The sequence below is a fragment of the Narcine bancroftii genome, chromosome 3, assembly GCF_036971445.1.
Source record: "Narcine bancroftii isolate sNarBan1 chromosome 3, sNarBan1.hap1, whole genome shotgun sequence".
In the NCBI taxonomy this organism is placed as follows: Eukaryota; Metazoa; Chordata; class Chondrichthyes; order Torpediniformes; family Narcinidae; genus Narcine; species Narcine bancroftii.
The window spans coordinates 252,167,739-252,183,268 of NC_091471.1; the positions used below are offsets into that span (position 1 = coordinate 252,167,739).

Sequence of the window (15,530 nt, forward strand, 5' to 3'; positions counted from 1 at the left end):
AGTAGAATCAGTTTCAGAGCGAAGCAACAGCAGGGGGCAGGAAAGGTTTCTAAACCTCTGAGCTGCAACCACACTTTCTTTCCTTTGCACTAATTTATTTATTCGTTAACCTTTAAATTTAAAGGCTTGGACCCGTAATGCTGTCACAAAATGAGCAAGACATGTTCATGACAATAAATCTGGTTCCTAAGTTACAGTGAGGTCAGAATGTCATGCTGGTGAAGGGCTGAACGGCCACCCCATTGCCCTGATGCCGAGCCATCAAGACGCTCAGCCAATGGGAAGGCGGCAGGATCAGCGAGCGGCCAATGAACGGGCGACGGGAGCTTTATCTAGCGGACAGGTGAGCCCGGCGGCCGGTTAGTGTCTGCAGCGCCGACGGGTTAGGTCTCACCTGCTCTCTCACCTGCTCTCACACCTGCTCGGTCCTCCGCGCTAACGCTCTGTGTGCCGGACGAACGAATCGGGCTGCCAAATCAACGCAGCGGCGCGCCTCTGAGTCCCCCGGGCTTCCTCGTCCGTGCAGGGACATCCTGACAAGCTGCTGCAGGTCCCAGGAAAGGTAGGAGAGCGTTGCATGTGTGGCCAGTGATCTCGTTCAACAAGAAGGCGTGGTGTGCGGGAGCTCCAACGCAGATGCAAAATCTGCAGAAAAACGGTTGACTAGCAACAAATAATCTGCCATGGGTGCTGCTGGCCCCACGGATTTCTTCCTGGTGTTGCTCCAGCTTCCAGTGTCCACATTCTCTCTGCTGGTCTCCAGTTCAAGGAGGAGGTTTCCTGCTGAATCCCCCCAGCCCCTCTGGGTTCATGGAGACACACAGGCCGAGGCCGGAGCTGAGCACAATCTGCTGCAGGATTCCTTTATTGTCCTGAAATCAGTTGCCCCTTTTCCCACTGGCATCCCAATTAATTGGGATCGAAGCCCTTTGTGCTGTTTCTGCTGGGCCACCCTTAACTGGGACAGTGACTGCTTTTCCACTGACTGCACTCATCCCCTGGGATTGGTGAGTTGGCCTTCAACAGGAAGCGGTAGACTTTCTACTGTCCTATTTCCACATGCTGACGCCGTGGATATGAGTAGGGGTAGAGGCTGTCAATTATGTCATTTGACGCTGGCGTACTGACCGTTTTCTTTTTCCACTGGGCCCTGTCCCAGTTAATTCCTGTGCCAGTGGAAAAGGGGCTATTGGTGACACTGAGGGGTGCAGACTGAGCCAGGTGACACAAAAATGATTGTCTCTAAAATCTTTGTGCAGAGTTTTAGCAGAAATTTATTATTTTTTAATAAAAATATCCCTGTAGTTCGTTATAACCGCAAAAACATTTTCCGTAAGCCCAGATTTCATGTATCAGTACACCTACAAGGCTAAAACTCGATGCTCATTTACTTTTTTGAACCTTCTACTGCGCTCTGGTCAGAGCTGTCATTATTCCCCAATGACAATGACGTTTCGAATCCCGTGGTTCCGTCTGTCCGTGCTACAAGCATGCGCTGTTGTTTTTGTTGCTGCTGGTGTTTTTTTAGTCGCTGCTCTTGTCAAATTTTCTGGTGTTTTAACTACAATATTATGGTCATTAGTATTTGTGAACCTAGATCAAAAAAGTTTTTTGAGAATAACATAATTAAAAGGAAAAGAAGGAGAAAAATCTATAAAGGTCCTGCTCTGTTGTAATTCAATGTAGAAAGATTTTACAAAACAATGTTGTTGTTAGTATTCATGTAAACTAAAAAAATAATTCATGTAAGCACCTTACAGGCATATTTATCACATTTTATTCTATATTTTTACAACTATATGTGGGGGGTGGGGGAGAGTTGGTGGTAGTGACACCATGAGTTACAGCACTGGGTGTTACCAACCCTAGTGATGCCGCTGGATGTTATCGTATAGAACATGTAATATTACCCACAATTGCTTTCTACCTGCCTTAAGGTAGACAAAGTAGACATTTCCAAATTGCAGTACCCAGGTGGCCCTCCTGGGACCCGGGTGAGATTACTGGGTTGCGTGGGCCTCCTGCTCCTTTCAAACAGCAGCCTAACCTACCTGTTAAATAATGAACCCAGCAATTTAATGAGGATCCTGCCTCTGCAATGACGTAGTGAGTGATGAGTCACATAGCCCCAGTGAGTCCCCTGTTCCCTGGGTTCAGATTCCCCTTCTGTTTAAAGTTCTCCTAAATGCCCCCCACTTGCTCCCGGCCATTAGTTGCTCCCACCCCACCCTGCTCCTGGCAGTTATAATTCCCCACCCACCCCTGCCCAGTGACGTGCCGCTGCCACGATGGTGGGGGGTTGCTGCGATTGGAGAGGGTTTGCTGTGACGTGGGGTGCAACGTGGCTCTCCGATTCGTGGCGACAGCTTAATGCTCATGATTCCAGCAGTGTTGGGGGATTTAGGGAAAGGAAGACGGCTGTTACTCCTGCATGTTAAAGTTTTAGATGCTTCTCTTACTGATAAAGAATTAATGGGAGCACTTCGATCTATGCCGTGGTTATACTGAATTTTACAAGGAATTTCAGGACTTGTTAATTTCTTATTGATGGATGTTTTGGGCAGGCGACGAAGTCCAGTTCCTTCCTGGATTTTTTTTCTAAAGGAATTATTACAGTTCTTCTCAAGAAGGATAGGGCCCATTAAAGGCAGGATCTTATAGACCTATTTCTTTATTAAATGTAGATTATAAAATTGTTGTATTTAGCTAATAGATTAGCCAAATATTTACCAGATTTGATTCATGTAGATCAGGTGGGTTTTATTAAGAGTCAATATTCAGCAGATAATATTGTAAAGTTGATTTCTTTAGTTAATATTTCTCCGGAGTGATCTGACCAGCCAATGGTAATTTCTCTTGATGTAGAAAAGGCCTTTGGATGGAGATTTTTGTTTAAAGTTTTGGAAAAGTTTAATTTTGGGCTTCTTTTTATTGGTTGGATTAAGGCACTATATAAAAATCCTACTGCTTGAGTTATGACAAATGGACAGGTGTCTTAACTTTTTGTGTTATCCAGATTGATTAGGCAGGGCTGCCCTTTGTCGCTCCATTCGCATTGGTCATTGAACTTTTGGCTCAGATGATTAGACAGGATAGTAATATTAAAGGCATCGAGGTGAAAGCTGAAGAATATAAAATAAATTTGTTTGCAGATGACTTTTTGATATATTTAACACAACTTAACAAATTTAACAAATCTTTGAGGAACTTGCATGGAAGATTGGAGCAGTCTGGTGAAGTATCAGGACATAAAGTTAATTGGGGAAAAAAATGGGTAATTATGCCTTCATTTCGGCTAAATTTCAGCAAAAATATCATTATTTGCTTTGTAGGCATGTTGCAAAATTTAAATGGTCTGATCGGATCAAATATTTAGGTATTATAATTCTTCTTTGGCTTGGCTTCGCGGACGAAGATTTATGGAGGGGGTAAAAGTCCACGTCAGCTGCAGGCTCGTTTGTGGCTGACAAGTCCGATGCGGGACAGGCAGACACGGTTAGATAGTAATTATAACCATTGTTATGAATTAAATTATTTACCTTCATTATCTAAAATTAAATATGATTTGAATCGGTGGGAAGATTATCTAACATTGATAGGACGTGTCAATTGTATTAAAATGAGTATCTTTCCCCAAATTCAATATCTTTTTCAGTCTATTCCTTGTAGAGTTCCTCAAACTTTTAAAAGATTTGAATACTTTGGTGAGGGTTTTTGTGGGAAGATAAAATGGCAAGGGTGTCATTACAGAAGTTAAATTGGAAGTATGCATTAGGGGGTTTACAACTTGGTAATTTTCAGAATTTTTATGAATCGGCACAGCTGAAATTCATTAACAGGATGTTTCCAATGGATAATCCGTTGATATGGGCTAATAATGAATTATCTCAAGATTGGTGAGAAGAATTTATTTATCAATGAAATTCTCAGTTATTAAGTAAATATAATTTGCCTGTGTTAAAACATTTAATGGAATTGCAGAATTAAAGAAAATTAAACTATAGGTACTCAAGGTAAAATTTCAGCTAAAACACCTTTGTTTCAAAATGAGCATTTTCCCTTTACGGTTAATAATCAACTTTTGAAATTGTGGGAACAGAAAGGAATTAAATTGGTAGAAGATTGTTACAAAGTGGGATATTTTATTTCCTTTCAAAGAAATAAAGAGAAATATGAAATATCTTTGAACACTTTTTTTCTTATTATCAAGTTAAAGCATTACTATTGGACAATTTTGGGTGTACCTTAAGGCTACCTAGGTGGTCTAAATTTGAAGTTTTACTTACTGATGGTGACAAGAAAGGATTTATATCTGAGATGTATCCTTTATTGCAGAATAAAATGCTTAAACCAGATGTTCATAAATCGAGGTTGAAGTGGCAAAAAGATTTGGCTCTATCTATTTCTCAGGGTGATTGGATGAATATATGTAAGGACTAAAATTGTAAATGTCAGGTATCAATTGGTTCATTATAACTTTATCCATCAATTAATTATATGTGACTCCATAGAAATTAAGGAAATATAAATTTATTTCTTCTGATTTATGTTTTAGATGCCATAAGGAAGTGGGTTCTTTTTTACATTTTGTTTGGTTATGTGAGACAGTTAAATCTTTTTGGAATAAAATTAAGGAATTTTTAGAAGTCAAGTTTAAATTTTCCACTTGATCCTATGGTATTTTTATTGGGTTATATTAAGAATTTGAGTTAAAATTAGATAAATTAGATAAATTTCAAATTGCTTTTTTGAGACTGACCTTAGCTGTGGCTAGAAAATGTCTGGCAATTTCTTGGAAAAATGAGAATAACTTGAGAATTCAACAATGGAACATGGAAATGAGATCTTGTATTCCATTGGGAAAAAATATGACCAATTTACATAATAATGGATTCCTTTTTATTAAAACTTTGAGCCCGCATATGGAATATATGCCGCTGAATCATTAATATTTTTTTCTCCCACACTCTGATGATGTCGTCCCAAACCATGGCAAATAATTAAAGGGTGTTGTCATTTGATCTTTTTTCTTTCTTTTGGGGTAGTTTGTGGGGGGGGGGGGGGGTTGTATGGTATGGGGTAAAATATCATGTATTTGTTTGTCCTGAAATCTTCATTTCTTACAAATTAACCAAGTAAATTATTGCAGAGTATTTCAATATATTTATTTTATATTCTACTTTTAACATGCTCTGTGTGAGAAAGGAATTGTGTGAATGGGTATGCACTGACATCTGGAGAACATCAGACCATAAGAAATAGGGGCAGGAGTCGGTCATCCACCCCAGTGAGCCTACTCCACCATTCAATGAGATCATGGCTGATCTGATGATGGGGTTGTCTCCATCTACCTGCCTTTTTCCCCATATCCCTTTATTCCCCTGCCATATAGAAATCTGTCTAACCTTTTCATAAATGTATTTACTGAGGTCGCCTCCACTGCTTCAATGGGAAGTGAATTCAATAGATTCCCCACCCTCGGGGTAAAGCAGTTCCTCCTCATTACCGTCCCAGGATCATGAGGCCCTGTCCCCTAGATCTGGTCTCCCCTGCTAATGGAAACAGCTTGCCAACCTCTATCTTATCTATGCATTTCATAAGGCTGAGAAATTACATTTCTTTTGGTTGTATACGTACAGTCCCCCCACATCTCCATCGGGCACACAAAACTCAAAACGGTCAACCAGTTTACCTATCTCGGCTGCACCATTTCATCAGATGCAAGGATAGACAATGAGATAGACAACAGACTCGCCAAGGCAAATAGCGCCTTTGGAAGACTACACAAAAGAGTCTGGAAAAACAACCAACTGAAAAACCTCACAAAGATAAGCGTATACAGAGCTGTTGTCATACCCACACTCCTGTTCGGCTCCGAATCATGGGTCCTCTACCGGCACCACCTACGGCTCCGAGAACGCTTCCACCAGCGTTGTCTCCGCTCCATCCTCAACATCCATTGGAGCGCTTACACCCCTAACGTCGAAGTACTCGAGTTGGCAGAGGTCGACAGCATCGAGTCCACGCTGCTGAAGATCCAGCTGCGCTGGATGGGTCACGTCTCCAGAATGGAGGACCATCGCCTTCCCAAGATCGTGTTATATGGCGAGCTCTCCACTGGCCACTGTGACAGAGGTGCACCAAAGAAAAGGTACAAGGACTGCCTAAAGAAATCTCTTGGTGCCTGCCACATTGACCACCACCAGTGGGCTGATAACGCCTCAAACCGTGCATCTTGGCGCCTCACAGTTTGGCGGGCAGCAACCTCCTTTGAAGAAGACCGCAGAGCCCACCTCACTGACAAAAGGCAAAGGAGGAAAAACCCAACACCCAACCCCAACCAACCAATTTCCCCTTGCAACCGCTGCAATCGTGTCTGCCTGTCCCGCATCGGACTTGTCAGCCACAAACGAGCCTGCAGCTGACGTGGACTTTTTACCCCCTCCATAAATCTTCGTCCGCGAAGCCAAGCCAAAGATACGTACAGTCAGATGATAACGAACTTGGATGCAAAACAATGTGAAAAGCTGAAAGATTGTCCGCTTCAGTGACAAAATGCTGTCTTTTGTGAACTGGTGAGAGAATGAAAGTTGCTGGTGTTTGGAGTGATCGATGAGCTCAGTGCCCAAGTTTTGGAAATCAAAGGATGTGTGTCTTGTGGGAGAAGTGATGAGCTGTGACCTTACTGGCATAGTGGAACAAGCACATGGACTGAATGGCCTGGCCCGTTCTTGTTTCTCATGGGCTCCCAAGGTGTCTGGAGTATTTTTCAGCATGGCAATCAACAGTAATAATAGTTTAGCAGCATAGTTCCAAGTCTGGATGCTAGATGTGCAGAGGGTAGTGGGTTAAGAGACCAGAGAGCTGGTCTGTGCCGGGCGGCTTCGGCAGGGCCGGGCGGCTTCGGCAGGGCCGGGCGGCTTCGGCAGGGCCGGGCGGCTTCGGCAGGGCCGGGCGGCTTCGGCAGGGCCGGGCGGCTTCGGCAGGGCCGGGCGGCTTCGGCAGGGCCGGGCGGCTTCGGCAGGGCCGGGCGGCTTCGGCAGGGCCGGGCGGCTTCGGCAGGGCCGGGCGGCTTCGGCAGGGCCGGGCGGCTTCGGCAGGGCCGGGCGGCTTCGGCAGGGCCGGGCGGCTTCGGCAGGGCCGGGCGGCTTCGGCAGGGCCGGGCGGCTTCGGCAGGGCCGGGCGGCTTCGGCAGGGCCGGGCGGCTTCGGCAGGGCCGGGCGGCTTCGGCAGGGCCGGGCGGCTTCGGCAGGGCCGGGCGGCTTCGGCAGGGCCGGGCGGCTTCGGCAGGGCCGGGCGGCTTCGGCAGGGCCGGGCGGCTTCGGCAGGGCCGGGCGGCTTCGGCAGGGCCGGGCGGCTTCGGCAGGGCCGGGCGGCTTCGGCAGGGCCGGGCGGCTTCGGCAGGGCCGGGCGGCTTCGGCAGGGCCGGGCGGCTTCGGCAGGGCCGGGCGGCTTCGGCAGGGCCGGGCGGCTTCGGCAGGGCCGGGCGGCTTCGGCAGGGCCGGGCGGCTTCGGCAGGGCCGGGCGGCTTCGGCAGGGCCGGGCGGCTTCGGCAGGGCCGGGCGGCTTCGGCAGGGCCGGGCGGCTTCGGCAGGGCCGGGCGGCTTCGGCAGGGCCGGGCGGCTTCGGCAGGGCCGGGCGGCTTCGGCAGGGCCGGGCGGCTTCGGCAGGGCCGGGCGGCTTCGGCAGGGCCGGGCGGCTTCGGCAGGGCCGGGCGGCTTCGGCAGGGCCGGGCGGCTTCGGCAGGGCCGGGCGGCTTCGGCAGGGCCGGGCGGCTTCGGCAGGGCCGGGCGGCTTCGGCAGGGCCGGGCGGCTTCGGCAGGGCCGGGCGGCTTCGGCAGGGCCGGGCGGCTTCGGCAGGGCCGGGCGGCTTCGGCAGGGCCGGGCGGCTTCGGCAGGGCCGGGCGGCTTCGGCAGGGCCGGGCGGCTTCGGCAGGGCCGGGCGGCTTCGGCAGGGCCGGGCGGCTTCGGCAGGGCCGGGCGGCTTCGGCAGGGCCGGGCGGCTTCGGCAGGGCCGGGCGGCTTCGGCAGGGCCGGGCGGCTTCGGCAGGGCCGGGCGGCTTCGGCAGGGCCGGGCGGCTTCGGCAGGGCCGGGCGGCTTCGGCAGGGCCGGGCGGCTTCGGCAGGGCCGGGCGGCTTCGGCAGGGCCGGGCGGCTTCGGCAGGGCCGGGCGGCTTCGGCAGGGCCGGGCGGCTTCGGCAGGGCCGGGCGGCTTCGGCAGGGCCGGGCGGCTTCGGCAGGGCCGGGCGGCTTCGGCAGGGCCGGGCGGCTTCGGCAGGGCCGGGCGGCTTCGGCAGGGCCGGGCGGCTTCGGCAGGGCCGGGCGGCTTCGGCAGGGCCGGGCGGCTTCGGCAGGGCCGGGCGGCTTCGGCAGGGCCGGGCGGCTTCGGCAGGGCCGGGCGGCTTCGGCAGGGCCGGGCGGCTTCGGCAGGGCCGGGCGGCTTCGGCAGGGCCGGGCGGCTTCGGCAGGGCCGGGCGGCTTCGGCAGGGCCGGGCGGCTTCGGCAGGGCCGGGCGGCTTCGGCAGGGCCGGGCGGCTTCGGCAGGGCCGGGCGGCTTCGGCAGGGCCGGGCGGCTTCGGCAGGGCCGGGCGGCTTCGGCAGGGCCGGGCGGCTTCGGCAGGGCCGGGCGGCTTCGGCAGGGCCGGGCGGCTTCGGCAGGGCCGGGCGGCTTCGGCAGGGCCGGGCGGCTTCGGCAGGGCCGGGCGGCTTCGGCAGGGCCGGGCGGCTTCGGCAGGGCCGGGCGGCTTCGGCAGGGCCGGGCGGCTTCGGCAGGGCCGGGCGGCTTCGGCAGGGCCGGGCGGCTTCGGCAGGGCCGGGCGGCTTCGGCAGGGCCGGGCGGCTTCGGCAGGGCCGGGCGGCTTCGGCAGGGCCGGGCGGCTTCGGCAGGGCCGGGCGGCTTCGGCAGGGCCGGGCGGCTTCGGCAGGGCCGGGCGGCTTCGGCAGGGCCGGGCGGCTTCGGCAGGGCCGGGCGGCTTCGGCAGGGCCGGGCGGCTTCGGCAGGGCCGGGCGGCTTCGGCAGGGCCGGGCGGCTTCGGCAGGGCCGGGCGGCTTCGGCAGGGCCGGGCGGCTTCGGCAGGGCCGGGCGGCTTCGGCAGGGCCGGGCGGCTTCGGCAGGGCCGGGCGGCTTCGGCAGGGCCGGGCGGCTTCGGCAGGGCCGGGCGGCTTCGGCAGGGCCGGGCGGCTTCGGCAGGGCCGGGCGGCTTCGGCAGGGCCGGGCGGCTTCGGCAGGGCCGGGCGGCTTCGGCAGGGCCGGGCGGCTTCGGCAGGGCCGGGCGGCTTCGGCAGGGCCGGGCGGCTTCGGCAGGGCCGGGCGGCTTCGGCAGGGCCGGGCGGCTTCGGCAGGGCCGGGCGGCATTCACACTTGGAAGACTGTAGCACGCATAGTACTGGCATTAACTCCTGTAATATTGGGAGATTAACATGCTGGTCCTATTTTAGTCGCCCGGATGGGAACAGTCTCGGGGCCTGTGTTGTCCCAGTCACCCGGATGGGATACAGCCTTTGTGGCAGTACTGTTCCAGTAGCCTTGTTGGGAAATACCTCTGTGCTGCATCCCAAAAGCCCAGTTGGGTCCTCTCTGTGAGCTGCCCACTAATGTGAGCTCCTGAAAGGCAGTCAAGCTGCCACTGGGGGCGAAGTCATGTGATGGACTAATGGCCGGTAGGAGAATAACAGCTCTCTCCAGAAAAGAAGAAATAAAATGAAGAAAAAGCAAAGCCCCAGATACACAAAACACAACAAATAAAAGATAAAGATGTGGAGAAAATGACATCTAAGAAAGAAAACCCAAAAGCAAGAGGAAAAAAAGGAAAGACGCCGGAAGAGAAAGGTGAAGGCCTTACCTGCATGGACCCACCGTGGAAAGAGTTGCTCGTTGCCTGAGGTTGGTGGAGACCCTGCAGGGTCGTGAGCTACCGACCGCGTAACTGCAAAAATGGCTCACTGAGCCAAAGAGAGGAGCCCAACTGCGCATGCGCGATGCGCACGATAAGGAGAACACCAACGGGAGGGGGGGGGGAACCAGTTGTGGAGTGAACCTACACAGCACAAACAGCTGAGAGAGGCCCGATGGCAGACAAAAAGAAGAGAATTGGTGGACAAAAAAAAAGAAACTACAAGCATATAAGGTGGAGAAGAACATAATGAAAATAAAGCAGAAGTATTATGATCTAGGAGAAAAAATGCACAAAATACTAGCTTGGCAGCTTAAAATAGAACAAGCTAAAAGAATGGTATTGGGATCAAGGAAAAAGGACAAACAAATTGCATATAACTCAACAGAGATCAATGAAAACTTTAAGGAATTCTATGAACAATTATACCAAACTGAGAACGAAGGGAAAGAAGACAAAATATGAGTTTCTAGCTAAAATTGAACTACTGAAATTGCAAGAAGAGGAGCAAAACAAATTGATAAAACCATTTGAAATAGAGGAAATACAAAATATATTAAAAAAGCTACTGAACAATAAAATGCCTGGGGAGGATGGACTCCCAATAGAATTCTATAAAACATTTAAAGAGTTATTAATTCCTTTTCTCCTGGAAGTAATGAACCAGATAGAAGAAACAGAAAACTTGCCAGATTCATGTAAACGGCAATAATTACAGTAATACCCAAGATGGGGAAAGATCCATTAACACCAGCATTGTACAGACCAATATCTCTACTTAACTCAGATGATAAGATAATAGCAAAACTATTAGCAAACAGATTGGCCGACTGTGTACCAAAAATAGTAAAACAAGATCAAACTGGATTCATTAAGGAGGGACAAATAATGGACAATGTCTGCAAGTTCATTAACTTAATCCATGCAATACAAGGAAATAAGACACCAACAGTGGCTGTTGCTTTAGACACAGAGAAAGCCTTTGACAGGTTAGAATGGAATTATTTATTCAAAGTATTACAGAGGTTCAACCTCTGTAAATATATTAATTGGATTAAAGCATTATATAAGGGTCCAATGGCGGAGGTGACAGTAAATGGATATGTATCGAACCAATTTAAATTAAGCAGGTCAACTAGGCAGGGTAGTCCACTATCTCCCTCACTGTTCACTTGAGCAATAGAACCATTGGCAGAACTGATAAGAACAGAAAATATAATAAAAGGGATAAAAATAAAGGAGAAGGAATATAAAATCAGTTTATTTGCAGATTCCATCATAGTATACTTAACAGAATGAGAAATATCAATAAAAAAACTACACAAGAAATTGAAGGAATATGGCGAAATATCAGGGTACAAGATCAACGCAAATAAAAGCGAAGCGATGCCAATGAATAATGGGGATTACACAGAGTTTAAAAAAAAGATTCACCATTTAAATGGCAAACACAAACAATCCGATACCTAGGTATTAGATTAGATAATAATTTAGGCCACCTATACAAATTAAATTATTAGCCATTAATGAATAAATTACTGGATGACGTAGAACATTGGAAAGAATTTCCACTAACATTGATAGGGAGGGTAAATTGCATTAAAATGAATGTCTTCCCAAGGATACAATACCTATTTCAGGTATTCTCATCTCTGTCCTAAAGGGCCTTCCCTATATTCTTAAACTATGGCCTCTAGTCCTAGTCTTCCCCAACATCGGGAACATGTAATCAGTTTCTATTGTGTCCAATCCCTTAATAATCTTGCATACATCATATTTCCCCTCATCCTTCTAAATTACAACAAATACAACCCTAGTTTCACCAACCTTCCGGCATATCGATCCCGCCATCCTGGGAATTATTAACCCTGTGAATCTATGTTGCACAAACATCCCATCCTCCCCTCCCCAGCCCCTCTTTACCCTCTCCCCTCATCTCTCTTCCCCTTCCCACCTCTGCCACTCCCTGACACCAACTCTGGGAGTGTGGACTGGGAGATCATTTCACTGAGCACCTTTGCTCCGTCTATATCAATGACAGAGAGCTTCCAGTGGCCAACCATTTCAATTCTGTCTGTCCATGGCCTCATGTATGTCAAACCAAGGCCACCTGTAAATTGGAGGAGCAACACCTAATCTTCCATCTGGACTCCTTCCAACTGAATGGAATTAATATCTGGTTCCTGCTAGCCCTCTCCCCATTCTCCCTCCCTTTCCCCTGTCTTCTTTCCTCCAGCTCTCCATCTCCTTCCCTCTCCAGTCACCAAACCATCCCCCTCCCCCGGATTGCTGCTGTGCCCTCCCTCCCTTATCCATCTATTACCTCCTGCCTGTGGGACCAGTGCTTCTGCCCCTCCCCCCACCATTTTGTTCAGGAACGTTGATCAGACCTTGATGAAGGGCTCAAGCCTGAAATGTTGGTGATGTATCTTTCTCTTTGCTACACAAATTGTTTGACCTGCTGAGTTTCTCCAACGTTATGTTTCTACCTCTTTCCCCAACCCTTTCTTCTCTGCTCCTCCTCCCCCCCCCCCCCCCACCCTTCCTGTCCTCTCACTGTTTCCGCTCGACCTGTGGGAACTTGCTGCACATTCTCACAGCCGGCTGAACAAGAAGGCCCTGACCCAGTGAACCTTCATGTATCGACCATGGGGCCTCTCGTGTTTAAAGGCCATCTCCTGATCTTTTCTGCCCTGGGAGACTGCATAGCCAGATTGAATGGAATTGTTTAATTTCACATCTACCCAAATACAGTGCAAAACTCTGTTTTGTGTGCTAGTCAGCAAGTCAACTCATTGTGCTAAAATAACAAGTAAATCAAGAGGAGTGAAAATGCACTGCTGGAGAAACTCAGTGGGTCAAACAGTGCACTTCATGTAGCAAAGGTAAAGATACAGAACCAGCATTTAGGGCTTGAGCCCTTCATCAAGGTATGAGCAAAATGTCGGGGGGGGGGGTTTAGAGGCAGAAGACAGTCCCACAGGCAGGAGGTAATAGGTAGGTAAGGGAGGGATGGCTCTGTGAATGGAGAGGGAAGGGGGTGGAGAGCTGGAGGAAAGGAGACTGGGGGAGAATGGGCAGTGGGCCAGCAGAAACCAGAGACGTTGATGGTTGGAGTCATCAAATAGTGTAAAGAAAAGTGCAAGAGCATCAATCCCCAAATGAGAGGTCCATTTAAGAGCCCAATGACTCCAGGAAAGGAACTGTTCTAACTGCTGTTGGACACCTGCCTGATCGCTAGTGTTTTAAAAAAAGCCCCAGGGGTGTTGCAATGTGAGCATTTTAGAACTTCCACATTGTGAGTTTAAACCTCCCATGATGCTGAATTTGTAACTATGTGGGTAGTTTAAAACTTGCACATTGCTTCTGCAGTGCCTGGGTGGGCAGTGTGAAGCCCCCTCGCTGTAGTAACAGTACCTGCCTCTGCCACAACCACCAATTTCCCAGGTCTTCTAGCAATCTTCAGAAATCACACTGTCAGATAGGTTTATTTTTGTGCATCTTACGTTTTGGTAGTGTAGCTCTCCTGACTGGAGGGAGAACTAATGCTTTTATTAGTTTAAAACTATGGGTAGGGTCTCACAGTTGTCTTTGGAAGGGGTCTGGGTTTGGGCGGGAAACTGGGGTTATATGTGGGCAGATGGGGGGCAGAGCCGGCCATCAGCATAACACACCACCAGTGAGTCCCAGTTCACTGCAGGTAGATTTTTGTGAGTTCTGAGTGGGGCTATTTGATTATTCTCATCCGAGCTGCCTGCAAAGAGTCGCCACTGTAGCGCAAATGACCACCTGAACACTGCTTCCATCGTCAACCAGCCAGCCACTGCAACAGTGATGTGGTGGGGTGGCACGGTTGGTGAAGAGGCTAGCACAATACCTTTACTGTGCCAGCGATCGGGGTTCGAATTGGAGATCGCACTGTGTGTAAGGAGTTTGTAAGTTCTCCTCATGTCTGCATGGGTTTCCCCAGGGGCTCTGGTTTTCTCCCACCCTTCAAATTGCACTGGAGGTTGTAGGTTAATTGGGCAGCATGGGTTGTGGGCCAGAATGGCCTGTTACCCTGCTCTGTCTCAATTAAATTAATATTGCCATCCAGAACTGACGGCAACGTCTGTGGTATCTTCGCAGAGTGGCCTGCCCACTTTCAGTTATTCCTCTGTGCCTTTGAGTGTTTCTTTTGACCTTGAGGCCACATAGTTTTGCAATGATTGTTGAAAAGTAGCTTACCAATGAGGAACTGTTTTAAATTTCTGTGGGGCTGTGGAAATGTGCAAGTCCATGGACGTTTCTATCCCAAACGTGGACTCTTGTGAGCAATTTTGGTCACCTAACTACTGGAAGATTGGAAGAGTGCAGAGGAGATTTACAAGGATGTTGCCCGGACTTGAGGAACTGAGTTAGTGTTTTTTCCCTTGAAAAATGAGGGGAAGTTTGACCGAAGTAGACAAAATCATGAGGGGACTAGACAGAGTAAATGCAAACTGACTTTTTCCACTGAGGTTTGGCAAGGGTGAAAGGGGAGGTGTTGGAAGGGAACATGAGGGGGAAACTCCTTCACGCAGAATGAGAGGACGTGGTTTAAGTGTGAAAGTCGAAATTTTCGGGGGAGCATTGGGAGGAACCTCTTCAAGGAGAGAGATGGGAGAGGAGTCACGTGATGGAGTAGTGGCCGGACGGTGAACTCCAGCCCTCTCCAGAAAAGTCGGGAAAAACAAGAGAAAATACAAAGGCACAGAAATACAAGTTAAAGAAAAGTGAGTATAAAGGTGGAAAGAAGATGGAGACAAAAGGAGAAAAATCAAAATCAACGGAAAGAAGAGAGGAAGAGAAGACAACGGAGGAAAAAGGTGAAGGCCTTACCTGTCCGAAGAGGCCCGCTGTGGAGAGAGGAGCCCAATACCTCGGGTCGGTAGAAAAAGAACTACAACAATGGCTCACAGAGCCGAGTAAAAGTGCGCAACCGCGCATGAAAAAAAAACACCGACGGGAGGGGGGACCAGCTGGGGAGTCGATCTCCACAGCCGGCAACGACAGCTGCAGAACACCTGCAGCAAGAAAAGATCACAGAAGACAATGGAAACAAGAAAGAAGAGGAGGAAAGGGCATCAAAGAAACAACAGATGGCCAACCCAGAGGAAGAAGAAGAGGAAGAATACAGTGAAATAGATGAAGGGAAAGGCAAGGTAAAGGATATACTTGCTCTTGTTAGAGGATACATGGAGTCATTTAAAGAATGGCAAACACAGGAATTCAATGATTTAAGAAGAAGAATAAACAACACAGAAAAGAAAATAAATAAAATGGATATGACCTTAACAGAAATGGGGAAAAAAATGGACAAGATGGAAGAACGGGCAATAGCAGCAGAAATGGAGGTAGAAGACTTAAAAAAGAAATTGGAGGAATCTAATAAAAAAACTAAAGAGACACAAGAATTACTAGCCCAAAAAATAGATATAATGGAAAATTATAACAGAAGAAATAACATAAAGATAGTGGGCCTTAAGGAAGATGAAGAAGGCAAGAATATGAGGGAGTTTATAAAAGAATGGATCCCTAAGGCCCTAGGATGTCCAGAACTACAGCAAGAAATGGAAATAGAAAGGGCACATAGAGCATTGGCCCCTAAACCACAAC

General features: G+C 49.5%; 1 protein-coding gene across 4 annotated transcripts in view; it reads left to right on the forward strand.

Moving 5' to 3' along the window:
• The first annotated feature begins 235 nt into the window (after positions 1–235).
• The window catches only part of cyp4f3 (cytochrome P450, family 4, subfamily F, polypeptide 3), an 89,037-nt gene continuing 73,742 nt past the window's right edge, over positions 236–15,530 (forward strand). For 2 of the 4 annotated variants that reach the window (XM_069927609.1, XM_069927610.1), the window contains exon 1: positions 669–1,007. In XM_069927609.1, coding sequence (XP_069783710.1) covers positions 684–1,007 — 324 coding nt within the window. In that variant the 5' untranslated portion in view covers positions 669–683. The other 2 variants (XM_069927612.1, XM_069927614.1) reach the window with 2 other exon arrangements.